Here is a 22,281-nt window from a genome sequence, read left to right on the forward strand (position 1 = left end):
TATCGAAATTGTGTCGATTATACGTGCAATTAATTCCGGCTCAGCCATTAACTAAGTGTTGATTCCGCTGGGTATAAAAGAAGCCATTTAACGGCTGGTGAAGCTGGCCCTCCCCTTCTGCACGAACACGGCAAACATTTAGCTTTTTTTCTTTTATTTTTGTGTTATAGATTTGAGTCTTCACTCCTGTTGTGTGTCATTTTTATTGTGTGTGTGAAGATGGAAGTCAGTGTGATGTAGCCAGGCTCAGAGGCATATAGGCGGCAGAACATGCGCAGTGGCCGCTCGTGCCATATTGGAATGAGGTCGTGAACGAGAACTGCGTTAAGCTAACGGCACGCTGCCGAAGCAAAGCCGGAAGTATCTGCGGATTAATCCTCGTCACAGCAAAAGCCCCGCTCGTTGCTCGGGCAACGGCTGTAAAGCAGTGGCTCGTGAAGGCGGTTTTATTGTGAAACGTCCCACCGGGGCTTCGGCTTTTTATTCGCGCTACGCTAACGCTGCTGAGAGCAAGCAGGCGGAGAGGAACGGCATCTAAAAAGCGACTTGGAAAAACTACTTAGCGGTAAGGGGCCGATTTTGCGACTAAATATTCACTTGGTACGTGTTGTTGCGCACAAATTCCTAGCGATGTTTTGTGCTGGGGTGGCGCATTCGCCTTTTTTCCCGTCTCTCAAAAAGATGAGTCGGGTTCGGTCGAGTGTAAGCGCCCTTATTGCTCGTCAGCCTGCTCTTATTGCTCAAGCCGTGACGTTCAGTAACTTGACTCGGACACAGGCGGTTTTAAACCATGTGTCCGAGGAGTCCCACACGACCGTTACACGCTTACCCTCGTGTTTTTTTAATTTATTACACGGAAATTGAGCACATTTCTCCGGCTGTCTGTGTCATGTTCCGCTCAGTGTGAAAGTTAGACCGTTGGCGCTGTAGTCTCTCTCTCTCTCTCTGCAAAGCCATTGCGTTGATGGCCCATCTCTCTCTCCCTCTCTGAATGCTGCGGTTAGTCGGAAAAAGCGGCGCAATCTTAAGCTAGTTACAGTTCAAGGACCGTGTGGAAGTGTCCACAGACGTGTCCTCGTGGAACTCCGTATATTTGTACCGTTTAAGTCTTGCATAATGAAGGTTGCACGACCTCATCCGATTTGTGTTGTTACCACCAAGCAGGCTGCATAAACTAACTGCCCCCCAAATCCCTCTTTCTCTCTCTTTTTTTTAATTCCTCCAGCTTTTTAACGCGGATAAACGAGATGACGCTCGAAATGTCCGCGTTTCCCCGTCAGATTCACCGTTCACTTAATGCACCCTATTATTCATCAGCCCCCTTAACTTCCCTATTGTGCAACTTGAGTGATCCGCTGGCTGGCAGTGCTTGCTCGGCTTGACGTGCCACTGTGCAACGAGCAGCCTTTACTGAAACTAAATGGAGCACCTGAAGGAAATAGGTGTTATTTAAGCGTGCTGTATTGAGGAAATTGGTCTTTTCCATTTTTAGCCTCCTCCCCCTTCTTCTTTTTCTTCTTCTTTATTTTTCTTCTTCTTTGGATGTGAAGTTGTCGCAGGTTTCGCTGGGATGTCGCAGTGATTTACGGGAGCAGGCCAACTTTATTTGTTGGGCTTTTGTTTAGAACCATTACCTCCACACTGAAGATGTCAGGGTGTCTGAAGTTATTTAAATCTCCTCGGAGGGTGAGAGGTGTGTGTTTGGTGATGGTGTCTGAGGAACAACCAAAAAGTCTGCTGTTGTGAATTTTATGGTATCGTTTTAAGATGCGTTATCAAGAATGACATAGAGTTTCAACCTTATGTGCTAGCCCTTTAAAGGGGGTTTCGCCTAAAACCAAAACTATTCTTGCTTTTCTATTGTGCTATTATTATTGACCTATAAACCGTGTGGCTTTCGTGTCATGAACCAAGAGGTATCAGTCAGACAGTTCTGCCTCTGTAGACTCAATAGAGGATCATTCTGTTTGTGATGTGAAATTATTCTACTGCAACACCTCCTGGCATGTAACATAACCTCATATTTCATTGTACACAGTTTATTTTTTTTTTTACCACATAAAATGCTCCTATTAACACATTGGGTTATTTAGAGCATGGTGGGCTGTCACAGTTTCCAGATGGCTTTGTTGCTGGGTATTTTTATTATTATTATTATTTTTATTTGTCACATTTCATTGCTTTGAACACCACCAACAGAACTCTGTTTGGTTTGCAAGAAACCATGAAAGATTTGATAGCATTACAGGTGTAAATTTATACCAAATGCAACAGATACGTTTTAGGTTTTGTGAAGGTCAGAGTGTGGGCTGCTAACTGTAGAAATACATTTTCAGTCACTGGTGGATGACATTTAATAGTGCTTGGGGAAGTGACTAATTTAATTGTATCTAAAGAAGATTGTGTTCTAGAAAAGCCACACAATGTGTAAAGACTTATTTAGTTGGTTGGCGTTTCCCTCCCCGAGATGTCAGAGGCCCTGAAAGGCATTATTGAGAATGCTCAGTGGCATGCTAAGTGCTGATGAGAGTATGATTCGGTGAGTGCTTGTAAAGAGGATGTAGTGTGGATGTCAGTTGTGGGTGTTTGTGCATTTGGCTCTTTCTCTTTCAGGTTCAGTCAGAGTCTTGGGTGTAGAAAGATTGAGGCAGAGCTTTGGTCCACACAGACCACTTTACTTTATATGAAACAGGGGAAGTTGCTTTTCTTCCTGTCTGCTGTGGCAGTTACACAGCAAAAGTGCTGCACCTCATGGACTCAAACAATTCCCTGTGAAATAACCAACTGCATGGGAAACGTATCCATGTTCCACTCATAGTGATTCTCAAATGCTGACGTCCTCCTATTTGTTCAAGAAAGCATGATTCCGTTTTATGTTTGATTTTTGTCAAATGTATTTATTTAATCTGAAAATCCCATTGAGACCAAATCTGGCCAAGGTAGCAGCCATACAAACTCCAAAATATCAAAAAAAAGCAAAGCAACAAGTACCATAAAATACAAGATCTACATAATTATATACAGTATAATTTAAAACTAGTGGTCTCAAGAAAAACATCCATACATCTCCTTCACTGCATTCCCTATGATGCTTTTAAAATCACCACTAGACATTACTGTATTTAGGTTTGGGTCTTTCATGTAGGCACAAAAGAGAATGGGAATGACATGAATTTGGATGTCTCTGCCTTGCTTGTGGGTGTATTTTTACACAGCTCAAGTAAGATTCCATGTAGATGCTTCTATTTCTAGCAAACGAGATGGAAAGATAGGAAAGGCAATACAGAAACCTCACAAATCTCAGCAGCGTTAGGGGCTAAAGGAAACAAGTTGTGCCAAGAATGTAATTGGGAAGTTGTTCAGACTACAGTACAGAGTAGCGGTTCTTAGAAAAACCATAGCCCTTAGTTTGCAAAACATTTTAGCAATTGATGTGACAACACTTTAAAATATATCGTGTCTTCAGGTGCCAGCGAATAAAGCCATGAAAACAGCCAAGGTGAGCTTTAATCCTGTCAGGCTGACTTTTAACTGCAGTTTGAGCAAAATGGCTATAATGTGAAAAAAAATGTAAGTGGTAAAACATGGTTACATTGAAAATTTAAATTTTCAAGTCATTACATTGAACAGTTTTAGAACAAAATAGTTCCTGTGGCTTTTAGGGTATAATTAGTGGTACGTATTTGCATAATCAGGGTTAGGATTCTGAGCGAGTGCTATTAAAAATTTTCTCCTCTAAGGGGTCCCAGTGACCAGAAAGCATGAGGAACTTTTGATGCAAACTCACATCGTCAGAACGTAAATGTTACCTGAAAATCTTCCATGTGTGAACAAAATTATCAAGATATTGTGCTTGCGTGCTTGGAGGGAAAATTATAAAGCAATCGAAGAGAGAATTTCAATTAGAAAACACAGACTTCTTCATACATGAACAATAAAATAAGACAGATCTGAGAAGAGCGCTGCACTCGCTGTTTGACTGAAGGGTGTAAAAGTAATCAAGAAAACAGTTTTCAAACTATGACAGGGTGTTCAGAAGCAGAAAGGGAAAATACCTCATGTGTTTAAGCAAAATGAGGAAAAGAAGCGCCAGCAGACTCCTCACAGGAGGACTCATTGTTGAGCACACATCATTAATCACTTCAAGAAACTGAGAAAAACGTAATTTCTTTATTGCAGAAATGCTGCAGCCACAAGAATGTCAATCATTCCCTTAGCTTTGTGAGTATCAGAATCCAAAAATTCTGATATTTAAAAAAAATAACAATAATCAAATAATTAAAGGAAAAATAAAGCGGTCTAAAAGATATTTGGATATGAAGTGTCTAATGAGTCACAGGTCTGACAGTGTTTCTGTGTAATAAGTGAAAGCGTAGTTGTTAGAACAGCCTGGGATCTGTGTAAAATTGTGCTTATTTCTGGTTACAAAGAAATACAAAGAAATCTGAGGCTCCAGTCCCTAAGCACTGGATGGACATAGAAATCTTTGTGATGGAAAGGGTGCACTAGAGATGCAGGTTTCTCAAGAAAAGGAGAAAAATAGACTGTTTACATAAAGTGGGTGCTACTTTTGTGTGATGCCATTATGGATGGTAATGGACATAATGCATTATCATTGTTTGAGTTTGTGAGACCCTTTTTAGGGTTCTGTTTTTCTTTATCTGTTGTATCAAAATGTTAATTTTAATTAAGTACAGAATAAAAAAAGAGATATCAGTTTAGAATGAGGCCCCTAGGACCCCTTGGAATATAGCTTTTTTACTAAAGGCCTGTAGCTCTGCTCCTATCTCTACTGCTCTTTTTCCACTCTGGTGTAAGGAGTGTGCAACCCCCTGGACCCCCCAGGACAATGAGGTCCTCTGCTGCGTGTTTGTGTATGTGCTGGAGGGAGGGGGATAAAGGCAGAGCGAATAAGGGACAGGGTCGCGGGTGAAAGGCGGCACTGGTCCCGGCGGAGCACGGGGGTCGCAGTGGTAGTCCGGCGGTCGGGAGGGGGTGGCTTCTGATGGCGGCCTTGGTTTTAATAGAGACATCAGATGTGACAAAGACGGGCTGACAGGGCGCCTGAATGGAGCTGCAGTGACAGACAAGCTCTACTCAGCATCCCATACAGCGTGCTCTCCACCATCGTCACGCCCAGCGCTCCGCTCTTTCTCATTCATGCCATTTCTCTTGTTGTATTAACTTATTTCATCTGGCTCCCACAATGCCCTGGGTTGGGTTTCATGTGTCCGAGATTGACGTGCGAGACCGCATTCATGCGTTTGTGTTTTCACATTGGGCAGGAAAAGGCATATGACTGTGGTTTTAAAAAGAAGAACCCAAATGAGTTTCACAAGTAGAGAGGTGAGGTTGGATGAGATTAGCATAGCTACATATATTTTCCAGCTATCGTACCATCTGGTGCGTTACTTAGATGGTAAGTCCGGGACCAGATAGAAGCACTTTGAATATTAATGTTAGATCTTCTCTAAAGACACTGGCAGCCTTATTATCAAGAGGCAGCAGTCCTTGATTTTCGAATGGCTCAGGGATTCAAACTAATGCAAATTCATTTTTTTTGTTTTGAAGCACAGTTTGCAAATTAATGCTGTTGAATTTTCTTTGTTTTATGTCTGCTGTTTGACCCAGTAATGCAAGTTACTCTGCCTGCCATTGTGATGCTTTCTATTCTCTATGGCGAGTGGCTTACATGCTGTTAACTGATACCGATGTTTATATATTATAATGATATAGATGGTGTTAAAATAAAGGTATAGGCATAATAGTGGTGTGCCACAGATGACTATTAGGAGCCTGGATGAGTGCACTGTTTTCATTTCTGTTTCCTTCTCTCTTCTGCCAGAGTTTTGGAGTCCTAGTTGGCCGCGAGGGCACCAGCATGAGCCAGGAGACACTGGTGTCTGGTAAGAACAATTCTGTGAACAAATGTGTGAAAGGCAAAAAGTTTAGGGAGGTTTTGATTATGAAATTCAAAACCATCATTGAAATTTAAAATAACAGTTTGGCTACACAAAAGTCTGGAGTGACCCCTCATTTCTTTATATTGAGCTAGATAAGTGTTAATAGATGCAGCGATTCATTTAAACATGAACAAAAATTAATGTAAATATAGTATATGAGGAAATATTAGAGGTGGAAAAGGGGCACATTTTAATTAACTAAAAAACTAGACATTCGTAGAACAGAAAATTAACCGAACCAATTGTGTGAATTTGGAAAACAAACTAAATTCAAATTCAAATATAGAAATATCCTTAGTGTTTGTCAGTAGGCAATATTTGTCATGGAAATGTTTATTGAGACTTGTCTGCAAGTCAATTGCTTTTAAAAAGTTTTGTATTATTTTTTGATTTTACTTATGCCTGACATGTGCCTTCCATACATAATACATCAAAACACTGAAACTAATGAAAATGAAACAGCAAACCGATAATTTTCCAACAATAAAAACTAAGTGACACAAACAAGCCCACTCTGGAAACGTACTTGAACTGAATTGAAAACAGAAAGTCAAAACTAAATAGAAACAGAAACTAGTTAGAAAATACAAAAGCTTTAATAACTGTGCTTCTTGAAGGGGATTCAAAGCTCTTTGGATGTTGGCTGACTTTTAATCTTTCATGATGATCCCATGCTGAGGTCCGGGCCAATCCATGACTGATATGGTTTTTCTGCCCAGGTGCTATCCAGTTTACTGCACTGGCAGTGTGTTTGGGATCTTTGTCATTGCTGAAAAATGAAACTTTTGCCAGTAAGAGGTTTTTCAACAATTTTGATAGTTGCCCAACACCAGTGGTTGAAATGCAGTCCCACACTATGACAGAACCTCCATCATGTTTTATAGATGGATGCAGACATTCACTGTTGGACCTCCTTTCCTGTATGCATTTTTGCAACAGGCTACTAGTAACAAAGGCCCCATTTAAATTGGTTCCTTGCTAGTACGTAGACACAGCACTACTTCATCCCTTGAGTTCCAGTTGTTATATTTAATGCTTGCTGTTAAGTGACTCAACAAACAACAAAAAACATTCCTACAAGAAAGGGTTAGCTACAAGGACTGTGCTCAAAATAAATATGAAAAAAACAAAAACAAAAACCCCCCAAAAATATATATAAAACTGCAAGTGACCCGTGGATATTTGTGCATTCCTGTGTAGGACAAAATGCTGGAAAGCAGGTTCATGAATAAAAATGCGTTTGCATTCCAGATGGAGACTCTGCTCAGGATGCTCCTGACTTTAACTGGGATGATTACCTGGAGGAGACTGAAGCCGTGGCTGTGCCCCATCACAGCTTCAAACATGTGGGTGTCGACAACCTTGACAGCTTACACACATTTCTGGATAAGCTTGTGCTAGCTATTTATGATGAATTACATAGCTTCTGTGTAAAGTCTTCAGAGAGACTGGTGGGGTCAAACTTCATATTAAAATTTAAATTGAAGTTTTTAAACTTATTAGCATGCCCATATGGTGTTTTCATTAATGTGCTAGATGGCATAGAATGAGGAAAACAAGCAGTCAGCACCATGTCTGAATGTTCTTTTTGTAGTAACAACAGAGTCACCACTGTCACCATTTTTTTTTCTTTCCCCACTAGTATAAAGTTGGCTCTAGCTGTTACATTGTTACAAGTTACTTCCTGTATAGGCGCAACTTAAGTTATTCTGTTGTCAGATAACCAAAGCAAGTAAATTTGAGTGAAAATTAAACCCTTTTTCATAGTAACTCTTGTTAATTCTATTAACTAATTACAAACATGTGCCTCACATACGGGCAGTCCATACTGCAGCGCCTTTTTTCTGAGGTCGTTTTGATTTGACCAGCTGTAATATGCAAAAATGCATTGAAAAGGTTTGGAGATGTTGAGGAAAACTGTGGGTCAGGTTTTGAAGTAATCCAAAGAAATCTGACCACATGTTCTTTGCAATCCAGTGGATTATATGACTAAATATTTCCATGTGCTTTGTGCTCATTTTAAAGAAACCTAACCCAACCCTGTGTTCTCTGGATAAGTTACTTGTAGCAAAAAATTGTCCTTGTGTTCTCTCATAAAACTAGTGTTTTAACCCATGTTACTTAAGCTTAAAAGCTGGTAGGTAGATTTATTTAGGAAGAAAACCAATAGAATAAAAGTCTTTTCTCTTATGCTGATTTGATCTCCTGTTTTCCGTTCTCCCCTCAGGTGGACCAGGGCCTGCAGACAGGGCTGACTCCAGGCATGAAGCTGGAGGTATGTGTGCGCTCTGAGGCTGACAGCCCTTACTGGGTGGCAAACATCATCACCACATGTGGACAGCTGCTGCTTTTACGTTACGAGGGATACCAGGATGACCGCCGTGCAGACTTCTGGTGTGACATCATGACGGCAGACCTCCACCCTTTGGGTTGGAGCTGGCAGCACGACAAGACAATGAGGCCCCCTGAAGGTGAGGCACTGCTGGGGTTGGCATCGTGATTTTTGAATTGTGGGACGCATAGTTAGAGCTGACTGATCTCATAAATCACAGTCAAGTAACCTTTCTGTCTTTTAAATGGAGAGAGCTCTGCAGAGACAATGCAAGATTTTGGGGGGTTTTCTTTCATGCCAAAATGTAATTTAATGTTGGAACTCAACTAGGTAATTGGACTTTTGTTCATCAGTTAGATTTAAGTAATGGATATTTCTGTTCCCCTGATGTGCTGCTGGCACAGTTGCCCACAGGTGAAACACTGGGGTTTCCCTTCTGACGTTCTCGCTTCATGAAAAATAGATTTCCCACAAAATGGGTAGGCGAAACACTGAAGGAAATTAACTTTTTTCTTGTGCATTTTTTACATTAAGGGAGTTTTTAAAAAACAAAACAAAACAAAAACCTTGATACTTGTGTGTATAAACAGAAAACATAACAAAACAAAATACTTGATTTGCCATTATGGGATGTGGTAGATGACACAGATGAAAGTTTGATAAGATAACATCTCACCTTCAGTATATGATCCCTCTAGTATATTTTTTTTCTGTTTTATAATTGATGTGATGCTTCAAAGCAGCTGTGTGAGGAAAAAATAGAATTGGGATGTGTGTAATGCTAAAGACCACCAACTTTTTTGGTTAATAAACTAAATTGTGTGTGTGAATCATCCACCTCAGGTGTGCGTGAGAAGCATCAGGACTGGGAGGCTTTGCTGGAAAAGGCCTTGGCTGAGGAGTGCAGCGCGCCTGCCAGCCTGCTGGAATTGGTAAGGCAGGGGAAGGAAGCAGCTGTCCTTCCAAAAGGCTACTCACACCCAGGGTGGGGCGTTAGCTTTTGGCATTTCGGTACCCACTCGTGCCAACAACAGTCTCTTCTATCAGGGCAAATTTACGGCACACACTGTGCACTCCCATGTGTCTTATCACTTAAATGTCAGATAATTACAAGTTGCATCCTCTCACATTAGACAGGCAGTTGAGGAATTGTGGATATATTAGGAAGATGTTGAAGATAGAGCTGCCAGGGATGTGGAGAGATGGAGGCAGGTGATCAGCTGTGACAACCCCTAAAGGGAGCAGCTGAGAGGAGATCCTCTCTCAATATTTGACTTACCTTTGAAAGTAATGGGGTAATATTAGAGCTTATTCCAAATTACGAAGTAACAAATTAGATTTGCTATATTAAAATTCAGGCCCAGCAGAAGGAATTTAAAGCAGCAGAAGTCAGTGTTTCTTCCTTTTTTTTCTTTTTTTTCCCACTTCTTAGCTTTTCTGTCTTCATTTCTGATGCCAGACTCCCTCAACATGGACAATTACAGTTTTTGTGGAGAAATGCCATCCTTCAGAGACTTTTTTTTTTTTAGCTGTGCTTTGCTCGCAGAGTTTCTCTGCTACCTTTGTGACATCCACATTTTCCTCTTCTGTCAACTCTTTCTGTGATTATTTTATTTGTTACATTTTGGCCAGTTTGCCTTTGATTGTTGTCAAGCTAGAAAATGTCTCTCCTGCAAATATTATGTAAAACCTATCAACTAGTGTTTCAGTGTATCCACAGGCATTCATCTATAAATGTCATCCCAAACAGACTTTGCCTCACACAGCCCCATATCACACTCTCACCTCCCTTGCTTCAAACTTTGGTTTCACTGGGGTACTCTTGGCCAGGATCATGCCAGCCATGCTGGAAACCATCTGAACAAATTTATCTTGTGTCTCATCTGATCAAAGAATGCGCTTCTATTATTAATAAGGCTTTTTTTGTGCACTTTAGCACAGTTTAATCTTTTAATTTTGTGCCAAAGAGCAAGCAGGGAAATTTTTTTTCTTTTCTTGGCTGGTATCCATAAAAGCTGACATTAGCACAGCGTCCTTCACACTGTCTGAGGTGTTGCAAAGCATCTCATTTCTACTCAAAAACTCTGTGCCAAGTCTTCTTTTAAAGTTCTTTTTGTACAAGTGGTTCTTGGCTTATTCTGTAACTTCTGATTACTGTGGAAATGTGTTCCACTATTTTTTTCCCCCTGATCTTCCTCTATCCTTTTGCGTCTTTGTGAACTCTCAGTATCAGATTGCTGCATTGATTTTCTACTTTGGGGCCTGTATTCACAATATAGTATCTCTGAATATTTTGAGTGTTTATGATAGGAAACGGGCACAGAAAGAAGGCAGTTTTTAGAGATGAATTGCTTTAAATTTTAATGATATTGCATTCATCACTGTTGCTACTTAGTTATTTGTATTTTCCTATCTGTATTTTAAGTTTAGATTTATATCTCTAAGAGCCATAATGAAAAAAATCAACATTAGAATACATCTCAGCTTGAACTAAATAAGATTTTATCTGCTGAAGTCTGAAGTATACAAAACACAAGACTCTGAGCTTTTGTTTACACCATGAATGATGTGCTGCTGGAAGCAAATACACTGTAGGAGCAGCCTGTGAAATTCTTCACATCCATTAGTTAGCTTTCAGTCACCGTGCTTCAGTTCTGCCACTTAGCCATGCAGTGCATTCTCTCCACTGCAAATTCCTCTCCTTGTCTAGGCGTGTGTTCATGTGTGTTTGTGTTAGTGTGCTATGGACTTTCCATTTACCACTCCTGGCCCCCTTCCAGCCCCAGCGTGGCAGAGACCCAGTGGAGCTCCTGTGTGCGGGCTGCTACGTGGAGCTCCAGGATAGCGTTGACCCGGGGCTGGCCTGGGCTGCTGAGGTGGAGGAAAATGTCGGAGGAAGGTTGAAACTGCGGCTTATAGGCACAGAGGGTCTCCCAGACACACCCGCAACTCTCTGGCTCTTTTATCTCCACCCACGCCTACACCCACCTGGCTGGGCCAAAGAGCACGGCTGCACCCTCAGGCCTCCTTCAGGTCAGTGGCATCGACATGGGTCAGGTTTTATTTCCAGAAGTAAAGGAAGTTCCTTTCTTCTTCATCTATAGGTTTCTGAGCAAAGTGCCATTGCATGCATTAGTGACAGTTTAGAAGAAAGGACACGTGGACGATCCATATGAATGCATTTTAATTATCAAGTGTAATTCTATTATTTTTCTATACACTGGCCCAGCAACAAAACTTCTCAGTACTTCCTGCTAGACCTTGAAATTAATTTTCCATGCAGGATTTGATAGATCACTGTTAATACTTTTGAAGTGGATACAGTTTGTTGGCACTGGAGGCTGTAGCTCTATCCTTACTGATCTGTCTTCTTGTACCACCAAAAGTCTTCATTTATTTTAATACCACCCTTTTTATAGCTCAAATACAGGATAATATTAGTAAAAGGAGTTAATTAGATCTTTTTAGATTACTTTTTCTTCTTCGTAAGATGTTTTTATTGTATTTTTTTTTCAAAAGCAGTAATTTGATTTCAGCCATTTAATTTCTGTCTGGAGTCCAATATCCTGTGATAAGAAGTTTCTGTTTTGTGGTTGCAACATTGTGGAGAGCGACATTGATTTTTTTTTTTTTCTTCCCTTGTTTAATTAACTGGGAGCAACTTTTTAAAGGTCCAGCTACAGACCAAGCTGACATACAGGCTGTGTTTTACCAAGTACTGCTTTATACTTTGTGTTTATTTAGTCAAATTCAAAAGCATGCCCTTGATAATCAAACATTACCACAGTTATCTTTAACAGTTATTTGGTCTTTGTTTCAGATCTGTTAGGTCTGCGGACGGAGGAAGAGTGGGAGGACGTGAGACAGAGGATCAGTGACCTGCCTCAGGATGAAGCTCTGACTGCAGAGTTAACTAAAGTACGGTCAACTGCGCTCTTTATTTGTTCTTCCCGACCAGAACATTCCTCTGTTTATTCACGAGTTAACATTTGATATTTATGCTTAACTGAAAGTGACATTCTCCAAATCGGGTGCTGAAAGATTTTTAATACCAAGGCTTTTGGAAATGGCTCTTCATACAAGTGTTTGTTTGTCTCAGGATCAACCTGCCATCTCTGCTCATTGTTTCAAAGAAGGGATGAAACTAGAAGCTGTTGACCCTGCTGCTCCCATTTCCATCAGGCCTGCAACTGTCACCAGGGTAACGGAATTTCCCATTAAATCTGTGTCTTCTGTGCTCAGTTTTGCTCCTGTTTACTGAGAATTTATTTGCTATCATACTGCAGTGAAACTCAACTTACAGCGAGTTATTGGCTTGCCATCCACTTTCTATTTCAGAGCAGGAAATAGAAAACGCTTTAAACTATGTACTATTCTTAATCATTATTTTCTTTATATGTTACAACAATATATGTAACACAATCAATAATCAATCATTTTTCATCAGCTCAGCACTACTTTTATCTTTTTATTGTTATATGTGCAGAGTGTGAAAACAATTCAATACACTATTATTATTATTATTATTATTATTATTATTATTATTATTGCACTATTCTCAGTCTTTCCTCTTCAGACACCGGGGATGCAGCCAAATGTAACAACACAGTTTCATATGCCAGAATGAAAGCTTTCTTGTAGTTAGCTTGAGTTGGGCAGCGATGCCATTTTACTTTAATATTTGTATGTGAAATAATCTCAAATTTTAACAGCACAGAATGCTGTCATTTAAAAAATGCTAAATATTTCTCTACAGTAGATTCCTAAGAAAATGGTCTGCTTTGATGATGGGCTTTCCCTGCTTTTCTGCAAAGCACAGCTAATGGCCCCTCGTTTACTCACCTCTGCAAACCTGCGTACAGGGAAGAAAGTAACTTAAATTTTATCAGATCGAGTGTTTAAATTATATGTGAAAGTGACTCATCACTGCAACGTGTTCTGCAGCATCTTGGGCAGCAGGTTCTAACTTGTGAAAAGGTTGATCTTTTTACACCGACGTGTGGCTGCTCTGCTCTATCAGCCCATCATAGCAGCTGTAACATCGCTCATAAGCCAACAAACTGCGCATAATTTCTTTGCACTTTATAAATGCAGGATGTTGCAGACAGCAGCCCCGGTGCAGAGCTGCAATTTAACAAGCCACACAGCTCCCCTTTGTAGGAAACTGATGTCTGACGAAGTCTGGTCAGACAAACAGCAGCAACATTTCTAGGGTTTTTTTGTTTTTTTTTTGTGTGTGTGTGTGAGTCTTCTGACACTTGGAATCCAGTTTATTTACCCCTTTATTTAGTTAACAGTAGTGTAGTTAATGAAAAGTTGAAATACAACAGGATCCGGTTCATCCCCCCCAAGCAATCATGCTGTTGACTGTTTCAAGGCGACGAGCTAAAAATCTGAGTGTTTCTGTTTGTTTTTTTTGGTTTTTTAAAATAAGCCCACTGGCATAAAATAATATAAGCAGAGGGAAGGACATGTAAACCAGAGGACTTTGGGGGAGCCTCACAAAGCACACAGTGTCCATGCTGTGCTGTCTTTATTCAGTTAAAAAACGTCTTTATTCAGTTAAATGTTTATCCAACATACTTACATATGCCTGAAACAATAGATCATATTAGAAATGCTAAATTGCCAAAAACTCAACCAGCTCAGTTTGACTACAAGATAAAACATCTGACAGTCTCTGGGTCCGGTGTTGTATATTCCAGGTGTATAATGAGCAGTACTTCCTGGTGACAATGGACAACCTTTGTGATATTGAGGAGTCAGAGAGTGCTGGGCGATCCTTCCTGTGTCACAGAGACAGTCCGGGGATCTTCCCTGCTCAGTGGAGCCTCAAAAACGGGCTCCCACTCAGCCCCCCACCAGGTTTGTTCTGTCACTTATCACTTTTTGACAACTTGAAATCAGACAGTTCATGATAACAGTGGTGAGATTGCTTGTGCTGTCTTGCTTTCTCTCTAAATTGCCTTATTTCCTTCTCTTGTTGGTGTTTATTGTATCATGCACAGGATACCAGGGTCCAGACTTTGACTGGGCAGACTACCTGAAACAGTGTGAAGCTGAAGCCGCTCCTCAACATTGCTTCCCAACTGTAAGTAAACCTTTTTTCTTTTCTTTTTTTTTTAAACCATCTGTCTTGCAGATTACTGACCAGAAAAATAATGATTAAGCGAAAAAAGAAAAACTTGGGTCTCACTATTTATTCATGCTTCTGAATTGAGGGTTATTTGTTAGGTTTTTTTTTATATGAATTGAGTTTAAATAAAATAATGTTGTTTATATACATGATGGTGCATCTAAAAACTAGGCTAAGTTAAAAATTTGAGGAATGGGGAGAAAATAGTTCAATCAAACATTTTTCTGATATAGTTTTGAGAGAGACTGCAGGAAGCGAAGATAACAAAGATAACAAATAGTGGAAATATTGGTTTTCCTTGATTGTGTCATTGCTTATTCTGTTTTTTCCCCTTTTGCCTGTCATAAATGACCAAATATAAGAAATTACACTTTTCAGTTTAGCCATGTGACTGACGGCATAATCGGATACCAGTGGTGAAATGTATCCCGACTGTGTAATGGGGGTTGTAGAGCAGGTGACCCACTGTGACTTCTCTTGCTTTTTACGGGAGACTCAGCATGTTGTTTTCCTAATGGACAAATTTCACAAAAACTAACCATCAGCCATCCTCCCTCACCGTGAAACAGCTCTCTCTGTTTACCTCCCAGGAGCAATGTGAGCACAGCTTCAAAGAGGCCATGAAACTAGAGGCTGTCAACCCACTGTCACCTGAGAACATTCACGTGGCCACAGTCACCCGGGTCAAAGGGCAATACATTTGGCTGAGCCTTGAAGGTGAGATGACTACTGAAACTTTAGTAGATGGATTCAAATGAACAATTACAATGTGCACAGTTTTTTTTTCTGCTGTTTTAAGAAGAAAATGCTGACATAGTATTTGAATGGCAGCAAAAAACAAATTTGCAGCTAATTACGCAGAGGGCAAAGTTCATTTGTGCATTTCTATTGTGTGCCTTCCTCCTGTTTTGTATGTACTCCTCTTGTCTATTATTTATTTTTGTTGTCCTACTATTTATATTTTTATTCCATGTACAGTTGGTGTGGAGCACCCACACTTTAGTTGTACATGTGCAATGACAACAAAAGCCTATTCTATTCTATTCTATTCTATTCTTCTATTTTGAAAATAATCTTTAATTTTAAAAAAAGCAGTTTCATGTCTGATTTTTATTTTTTTGACATTGGAAGGGATTTCTTTAAAGAGTTTAAAGAGTGTGTGTGTGTGTGTGTGTGTGTGTGTGTGTGTGTGTGTGTGTGTGTGTGTGTGTGTGTGTGTGTGTGTGTGTGTGTGTGTGTGTGTGTGTGTGTGTGTGTGTGTGTGTGTGCGCCCATGTCTGTATTCTTGCAGGTCTAAAGCAGCCCATGCCAGAGCTGATAGTTCATGTGGACTCACTCGATATATGTCCTGTCAGCTGGTGTGAGACAAATGGCTATCCACTTGTCTACCCTATTAAGCCCTCAGGTATACAACATGACTCATCATTGTAGAGTTTCATGGTAGTGTGGTTACCCAGCAGCTTGAATAAGCCTGTTACTAAGAACACAAATAGAAACAAAATACGATCTTCATTTTATCCTGACGTTGGAATAAATAACAATGAAAATCAGTGCATTGGGCACACGTTAATCTCTCCTTGTTTTTCAGTTGAGAAAGAAAAGAAGATTGCTGTGGTGCAGCCAGAGAAACAGTAAGTATGAGAGGAGGGGTGGGGTGTGTGATTGGTGGTAAAGTGGACTAAGCTCAACAGCCTTTCAACATCTCATTTAATTTTCATCCTTTTACAGCAGAACTCCCCCCAAGTCTTCATCACCTGACACTGTCAAGCAGCAGATAGCAAACCAGTCGGAGACAGGTCAGTTTGTCTGTTCAGTTTTTAAGACTCTATATATTATGTTCAGTCTGCAGGTTATCTACTGTGGTGGTTCCATCATATATATGTTCTTGTGTGAATGTGTGCAGGGCAGGGCAACGGGAAATACTGCTGTCCCAAGATCTACTTCAACCACCGCTGTTTCTCAGGGCCCTACCTTAACAAGGGACGCATCGCTGAGCTGCCTCAGTTCATCGGCCCTGGAAACTGCGTCCTTGTGCTCAAAGAGGTGAGAAGGCTTGGTCAGCTGGTGACATGTCAGATATTTTAGCCATTTTTATATCCAGAGATAGAGATTTTTATTATGAGCCATAAATTTGTAAACATCCAAAGCAGATTTAGGACAAGCTACAACATTATGGAATGCCGGAAAGTGTTTCTATGGAAACCACAAGTCTGCATGTATATCCGCCTTGTTTTAACAGAAACATCTTTTATTGTGATGCTGTGGAGCTACTTTACCCACAATCCTCAATCAAAACAGTGATGACTCTGATTGGTGGAGGTTGCTGTTACCATAGCAATGTTTAAACCCCACCAAATGCCAGAACACCAAACTTCAGAAACTGTGAGAGCGGTGATTACAGTCAGGAATAAATCACTCTACCAATAACCATGCAACTATGCTGTACTTTACTACATATACACAACACAGACTACTAAATGTCCAGCCATATAAAAAATGGACACTTAGCACTCAAGGGTCAGGAAGTAATTTGCTGTGGAATCTGGGATTTTCAGTGGGTTATGGGATTAGTAATTCTTTCACCAGTAAAGGTAATTATCTACACAGTCTTGTGCCTGGCCTCTTTTCTATTTTTATTTAATTTTTTTATTCTTATTGTCATGTTTCACCTCGTAGCTGGTTGGATTGGTTCAAGGCTTGAAACTCTTGGTACAAGGATTTTTTTTTTGTTTAATGGAGAAAATGAATAAGGAATTCACTTCCAGAAATAGAGTCCTTCAAAACGTGTGTAGTAGCCATCGTTCTGTGTTACATCTTTCTTTTGTGCAAATTAGTCAGTGTTAGCAATATCCTAAACTGTCATACTGAACACTGCAAATGTAAATGCCAAATTAAAGGTGGCAGCTTTGTCACTGTGAGTATGATCAAGTTAGGATTTTACCCAAAGCACTGTATAGCACAGCTAGACCCAGGTTCTGAAATTGTTCAGCTCGTTGTTTCCTCAGAAACTAGTGAAATTATGCCTATTAGTTAACAACACAATGTTATACTGTACAGCAAAAATCTTGTCTCAGGCTGATTAGGGATTTTTGATGTTAAGAGAAAACACATAGTGCTACTAAAGTATAAAATAACTCATTCTTTTCATCGTTTTCATCTCGTCTCCAGGTATTGACTCTGCTGATAAACTCAGCCTACAAGCCCAGCCGTGTGCTGAGAGAGCTGCAGCTGGACCAGGAGAGCCGCTGGCAGGGCCATGGAGAGACCCTCAAAGCAAAGTGAGGAGACGCGTCATTTAATTCTTCATGCAAAAATACTCAGTTCTTCTGAAGAACCTGTAGGAATAGAACAAGTGCTTCCAGCTGGCATTTTTGACAGAACAAGCTGGTTTAAAAGTGTACTTAAAGCACAAATAGGTACAGACATGGGTGTATTCACACCGGAATCAGGGGCAACCCACTAATACTTCAGTAAAGTGGTGAATAAGATGATAGCATCTAGGTTTCTGTAAGGAGAGATCTTGTTAGATTACATATCGAAGCGGTTTTGGTTTTGAGTAACTGAAAATTTTTTTTACAGCCCAGCACTTTGTGGAAAATTAGTCACATTTACCATTGCTTTTCTTTAAACATCAGGTACAAGGGAAAGAGCTACCGGGCCACCGTGGAAATAGTCCGTACTGCAGACCGTGTGGCAGACTTCTGCAGGAAAACCTGCATTAAGTTAGAGTGCTGCCCGAACCTGTTTGGACCTCGCATGGTTCTGGAGCACTGCTCAGAGAATTGCTCTGTCCTCACCAAGACCAAATACAGTAGGTGGCAAACAGGTCATTGAGACTTAAAATTATTTCTCATTTCATCTGAAGTGTTTGTTTATATAGCTAGAGAGGCAATATAAACAACCTCTGATATTCATGTATAATATCTTAGAAATCTTTGTATTTGTTATAAACACTTTGAGATGCAATTAGAAAACTCAACAGATTTCTAATTGAATTAGAAAGTTATGTGCAATCTGGACGTTACCCGGCTAATAAAAGACTCAGATCATGCAGTGATACAGTGGAAGTCCAGTAGAACGTATTTCTGTAACTGACAGCATTTGGCATTTGAAAGACTGTGAATACAGTGGTGTTTGAGTCAGGAAAAGGAATGTCATTGCAGACGTGATACGGAATGTCTAACATTTCCAACCAGTATTTGTAATACATGCTCAGCATTGTGGTGGCATGTGTAAACCTTTAAAGCCCCAACCATGAAATAATTGCTAGAAATTTCTAATGTTTTGAAAATTGTAGAAGTCTCAGAACGCATGTATTAAATGTGATAGGATTAATGTTACTTTCATTATCTGTTTGTTATGTGTGGAGCTCCATAGTTGTCTACTAAAGAGGTTTTGCACTCCAAAATAATATTATTGTGTGTTCTGGTCAGTGCATGTCTCCTCCTCTTTTGTCTGCCATCTTTTGGGGCAGTTTGTTTTTGCAGATGTGTTTTGTTCGTTTTTTTTAATATAAAAACTTGTAAATGGAAATGTAGGTATTTAGAGATTTTAATGAATTTATATATTTTTATATTTATACATTTTTGTGAAAGAAAAAAAATGAAAAAATTACAAAGTGTATATATATATATATATACACTTTCTAATTTTTTTTTTTTTTTTTTTTAATTCTTTTCCAATTTTCTTTTTTTATGGCGCTCTTATGGCTCCATAACTTGTTCTCATTTTGCCCAAAGCTTACTCACCATCAGTTCATTTGTGAAACTCGTGAATAGAAGCAATCCGTGCGTAAACACTGCCTTGAATGTGAATTTTTTTTTTTTTTTTTTTTTTGGCAATAACCTTTTGGCTTAGCGGATATTCAGTGAGCACACAGAGTTGGTAGAAAATCGGTATCGGTGTCAGGGTTGGCCTCTTTGATCTTGTGTAAAACTTTTTTCTTTTTTTTTTTTAGCACAAAGCCACAGATTTGCTGATATGTTTACTGCAGCTGCATCACAGTGTTGTGGTTAACTGATTCAATTCAATAGCAACAGACAAATGATTATGCTTTCTCTTTTTTCATCTCATTCAGACCTACTGAACAGTCTGTTTATCAGTGCTTTTCTTACAGAGAGCGTTTAAAAATACAAACATTAGAGTCAGATTAATATCCATCTGTTTCAGTGGTGTATTCAAGTCTATAAGACATGCCAGATGCAACATGATAATGACACCACAGGGTTGTTGTTTTACCATCAGCATATTACTATGGAAAGAAGAAGAGTAAACGTGTTGGTCGTCCACCTGGAGGCCAAACTAATCTGGATGCTGGAGTGAAAAGAAGGGGGCGGAGGAGGAAGAGGAGGAAGCAGCTCTTTGTCCATAAAAAGAGACGCTCATCAGCTTCCGTTGACAACACACCTGCCGGCTCTCCACAGGTACCCCAGAACTCATGTTACTTCTGCATTAAGCTTTACGTTAAACGAACTGTGTGAAATGACTGCTTGTCATCCTTTCGCTCACAGGGCAGTGGGGAGGAGGAAGATTTAGATGAGGATGACTCTCTGAGTGAAGACTCTGGCTCTGAGATGCAGGACGATCTCCAGGACGATTCCGAGCAGTCAGTCGGGAAATCTCAGCCCACCACACCGTCCCCTTCCCCGCCGGCGACTCCCAGGCCGACACGCAGACGCCGGAAACCCCGCTCCCCCTCGTTCTCTGATGATGAGAACCACCCCCCTTCACCAAAGGTGATAAAAATTACAGAGAGGAGCTTTGCAATATTTCTAATTATGTTTCCAAGCAGTGTATCTGTAATTAATACTCAGCAGGTTCACAAAGATTTTCCACTTGTTCTGCGCTCTGCCCCTCCAGTTGCACTCTAAATAAATGCCTTGTGCTTTCTAACATTTCCATTTTAGTAACATTTTAAAAGGTGTTTCTACCGCATTACGCTCTGTCCCATTATGCTGCTTGAAAGAAACAAAAATGTCTCCAATGGCTGTTTGACTGTGACCTTTTACTGCTTTTACACAGCTATTATTTATTTAATGAAATGTTTAGGTCTGGTACCGGTCTCAGCATCAATTGCAAGGGTTAAAATGAGCTGCGAGCCTTTCCTCTTTGGCAGGGAAATCTCAGTCTGTCTGACTCACACTGTCTGTGTGTTTGTAGACGCCAAAAGCTGAGCCTCCTCAGAAACTGTGTTTGGATACCAGCCCCCTGGAGTGGAGCGTTACTGATGTGGTTCGCTTTATCAGGACCACTGACTGTGCGCCTCTTGCGAGGATTTTCTTGGATCAGGTATGAAATACTCAGACTTAATGGCCGTGGCCACTCGGGATAAGAGCTCACTCTACTTCAGTGCAATAAGTGCATTATACACTTGTACTGTATCCATGGTTAGAAATGGAAACATTTTAACATTTCTTGTGTGTTAAGCCAAAAACAAGCTATATATAGAATGCATCTCACATGAACTCGTGTGTCGGCAGGAGATTGACGGACAGGCGCTGCTGCTGCTGAACCTCCCGACAGTGCAAGAGTGTATGGACCTGAAGCTGGGACCGGCCATCAAGCTGTGCCACCACATCGAGCGGGTCAAGCTGGCATTTTATCAGCAGTTTGCTACGTAGCTGACGGGGTACCAGATGTGGGATGTGACTGCACCCTGTTCTGTGTGTTAATCCATTCAAAATCAATGGGTTGTTTTTTTTGGGGGGGGAGGTGGGTTCCCCCCTAACACTGGACATCGTTTAGAATCCTTCCTATTCCACAACCTGCGTGGACATGATAGACGAAGCAACATTTCTTGATCCTTGGGGAGGAGGAAAGACAGCTGAGAAAGTAGAACACCCAAAGGAAGGAACTTGTGGCTCTTTGATGGCACAAATAAATGTAAAGACATATAAGTATAAATTCCTTAAATTCAGCATATTTTGACATCAAAATAAACCATCACCAAGGACTTGCTTTAGGTTTAAAAAAAGAAAAGAGCTTGGTTTCTGTATCTATTTTAATTAATGCTGTTTGACTAATTTGTATCTTCAGAGTGTTGTGAACCTGTTTTTTTTGTTTTTTTGTTTTTTTTTTTGTTGTTGTTTTTGTTTTTTTCCCCTTTTGTTACCCCACTTAAAAAGTGACTTAGCGCCACTTCTAGAACTCTTGTTCTATTTAATCATACTTTGCAGTCCACTTAGGGCAATACCACAGGATCAAAGCTTTTAAATTGTAATACTATGGGATAAGTAAGTAATAATCTCACTAACTAATAAGTGAGATTAACTGCCTTCTGATCTGGTGACTTCTGTGGAGAATATTTAAAGTGTCTTCAAAAATGTATTTCGGTGTATTAGTTAAAGAAAAAACAAAGTAATCGTTGCTTCAGAAATCAAACTAGACGATGCAAAGAGACTGCTGCCCATTTCTGAAGCGATAGTTTGAGTCATTGCAGGGACTGCATTAGATTTTATTTTAAACATGCAACATGTATATCAAGATCCGTTGCTAGTTTTAAGATGGAATACTTTATGCCAAATTTGTATGCTTAATGTAAAATGGGGTCTTGATCTTAAGAGACTATGGCTCTCTGGTTTAAGTCTCAATATGTGAAATGATTTTGTACTGCAAGCACAAGCAAAACCATGCACTACATGGTGGTATGCAATTATGACACGTGCATGTCTGTATATAGTGTACATATTCAAATATCTTCTAGTGCAACAGGGTGATTTGAAAGGAAAATAAAATCGTCTTTGTGCATATGTGTAAATGCCCAAACAACACAATATATTTGCACAGAATAGGTCTAAACTTTGCAATATTGGGTATATGATACGAGTCAGTTTAGCTACAGTTGATAAAAA

The 22,281-nt window shown here is 40.1% G+C and overlaps 1 protein-coding gene across 6 annotated transcripts; it reads left to right on the plus strand.

The window, feature by feature from the left end:
* Positions 1-438: 438 nt before the first annotated feature.
* Positions 439-21,770, plus strand: sfmbt1 (Scm like with four mbt domains 1). Of its 6 annotated transcripts, none has more exons than XM_085158934.1 (21): positions 439-565; positions 5,846-5,906; positions 7,215-7,309; positions 8,191-8,434; positions 9,139-9,227; positions 11,076-11,328; positions 12,116-12,213; positions 12,395-12,496; positions 14,001-14,160; positions 14,304-14,386; positions 15,001-15,148; positions 15,723-15,836; positions 16,020-16,062; positions 16,163-16,227; positions 16,335-16,474; positions 17,600-17,709; positions 18,067-18,257; positions 19,676-19,854; positions 19,942-20,166; positions 20,591-20,719; positions 20,911-21,770. In XM_085158934.1, exons 2-21 carry the CDS (start codon positions 5,882-5,884, stop codon positions 21,049-21,051), a joined length of 2,634 nt encoding a protein of 877 aa, XP_085015060.1. In that variant the 5' UTR covers positions 439-565; positions 5,846-5,881; the 3' UTR covers positions 21,052-21,770. The 6 variants fall into 6 exon arrangements, with proteins under 6 accessions (XP_085015060.1, XP_085015059.1, XP_085015061.1 ...); XM_085158933.1 differs by having other exon boundaries at positions 440-565; positions 16,160-16,227; XM_085158935.1 differs by having other exon boundaries at positions 440-565; positions 16,160-16,227; positions 18,067-18,242.
* The last annotated feature ends 511 nt before the right edge of the window (positions 21,771-22,281 follow it).

Source organism: Neolamprologus multifasciatus, chromosome 5, assembly GCF_963576455.1.
Source record: "Neolamprologus multifasciatus chromosome 5, fNeoMul1.2, whole genome shotgun sequence".
Classification (NCBI taxonomy): Eukaryota; Metazoa; Chordata; class Actinopteri; order Cichliformes; family Cichlidae; genus Neolamprologus; species Neolamprologus multifasciatus.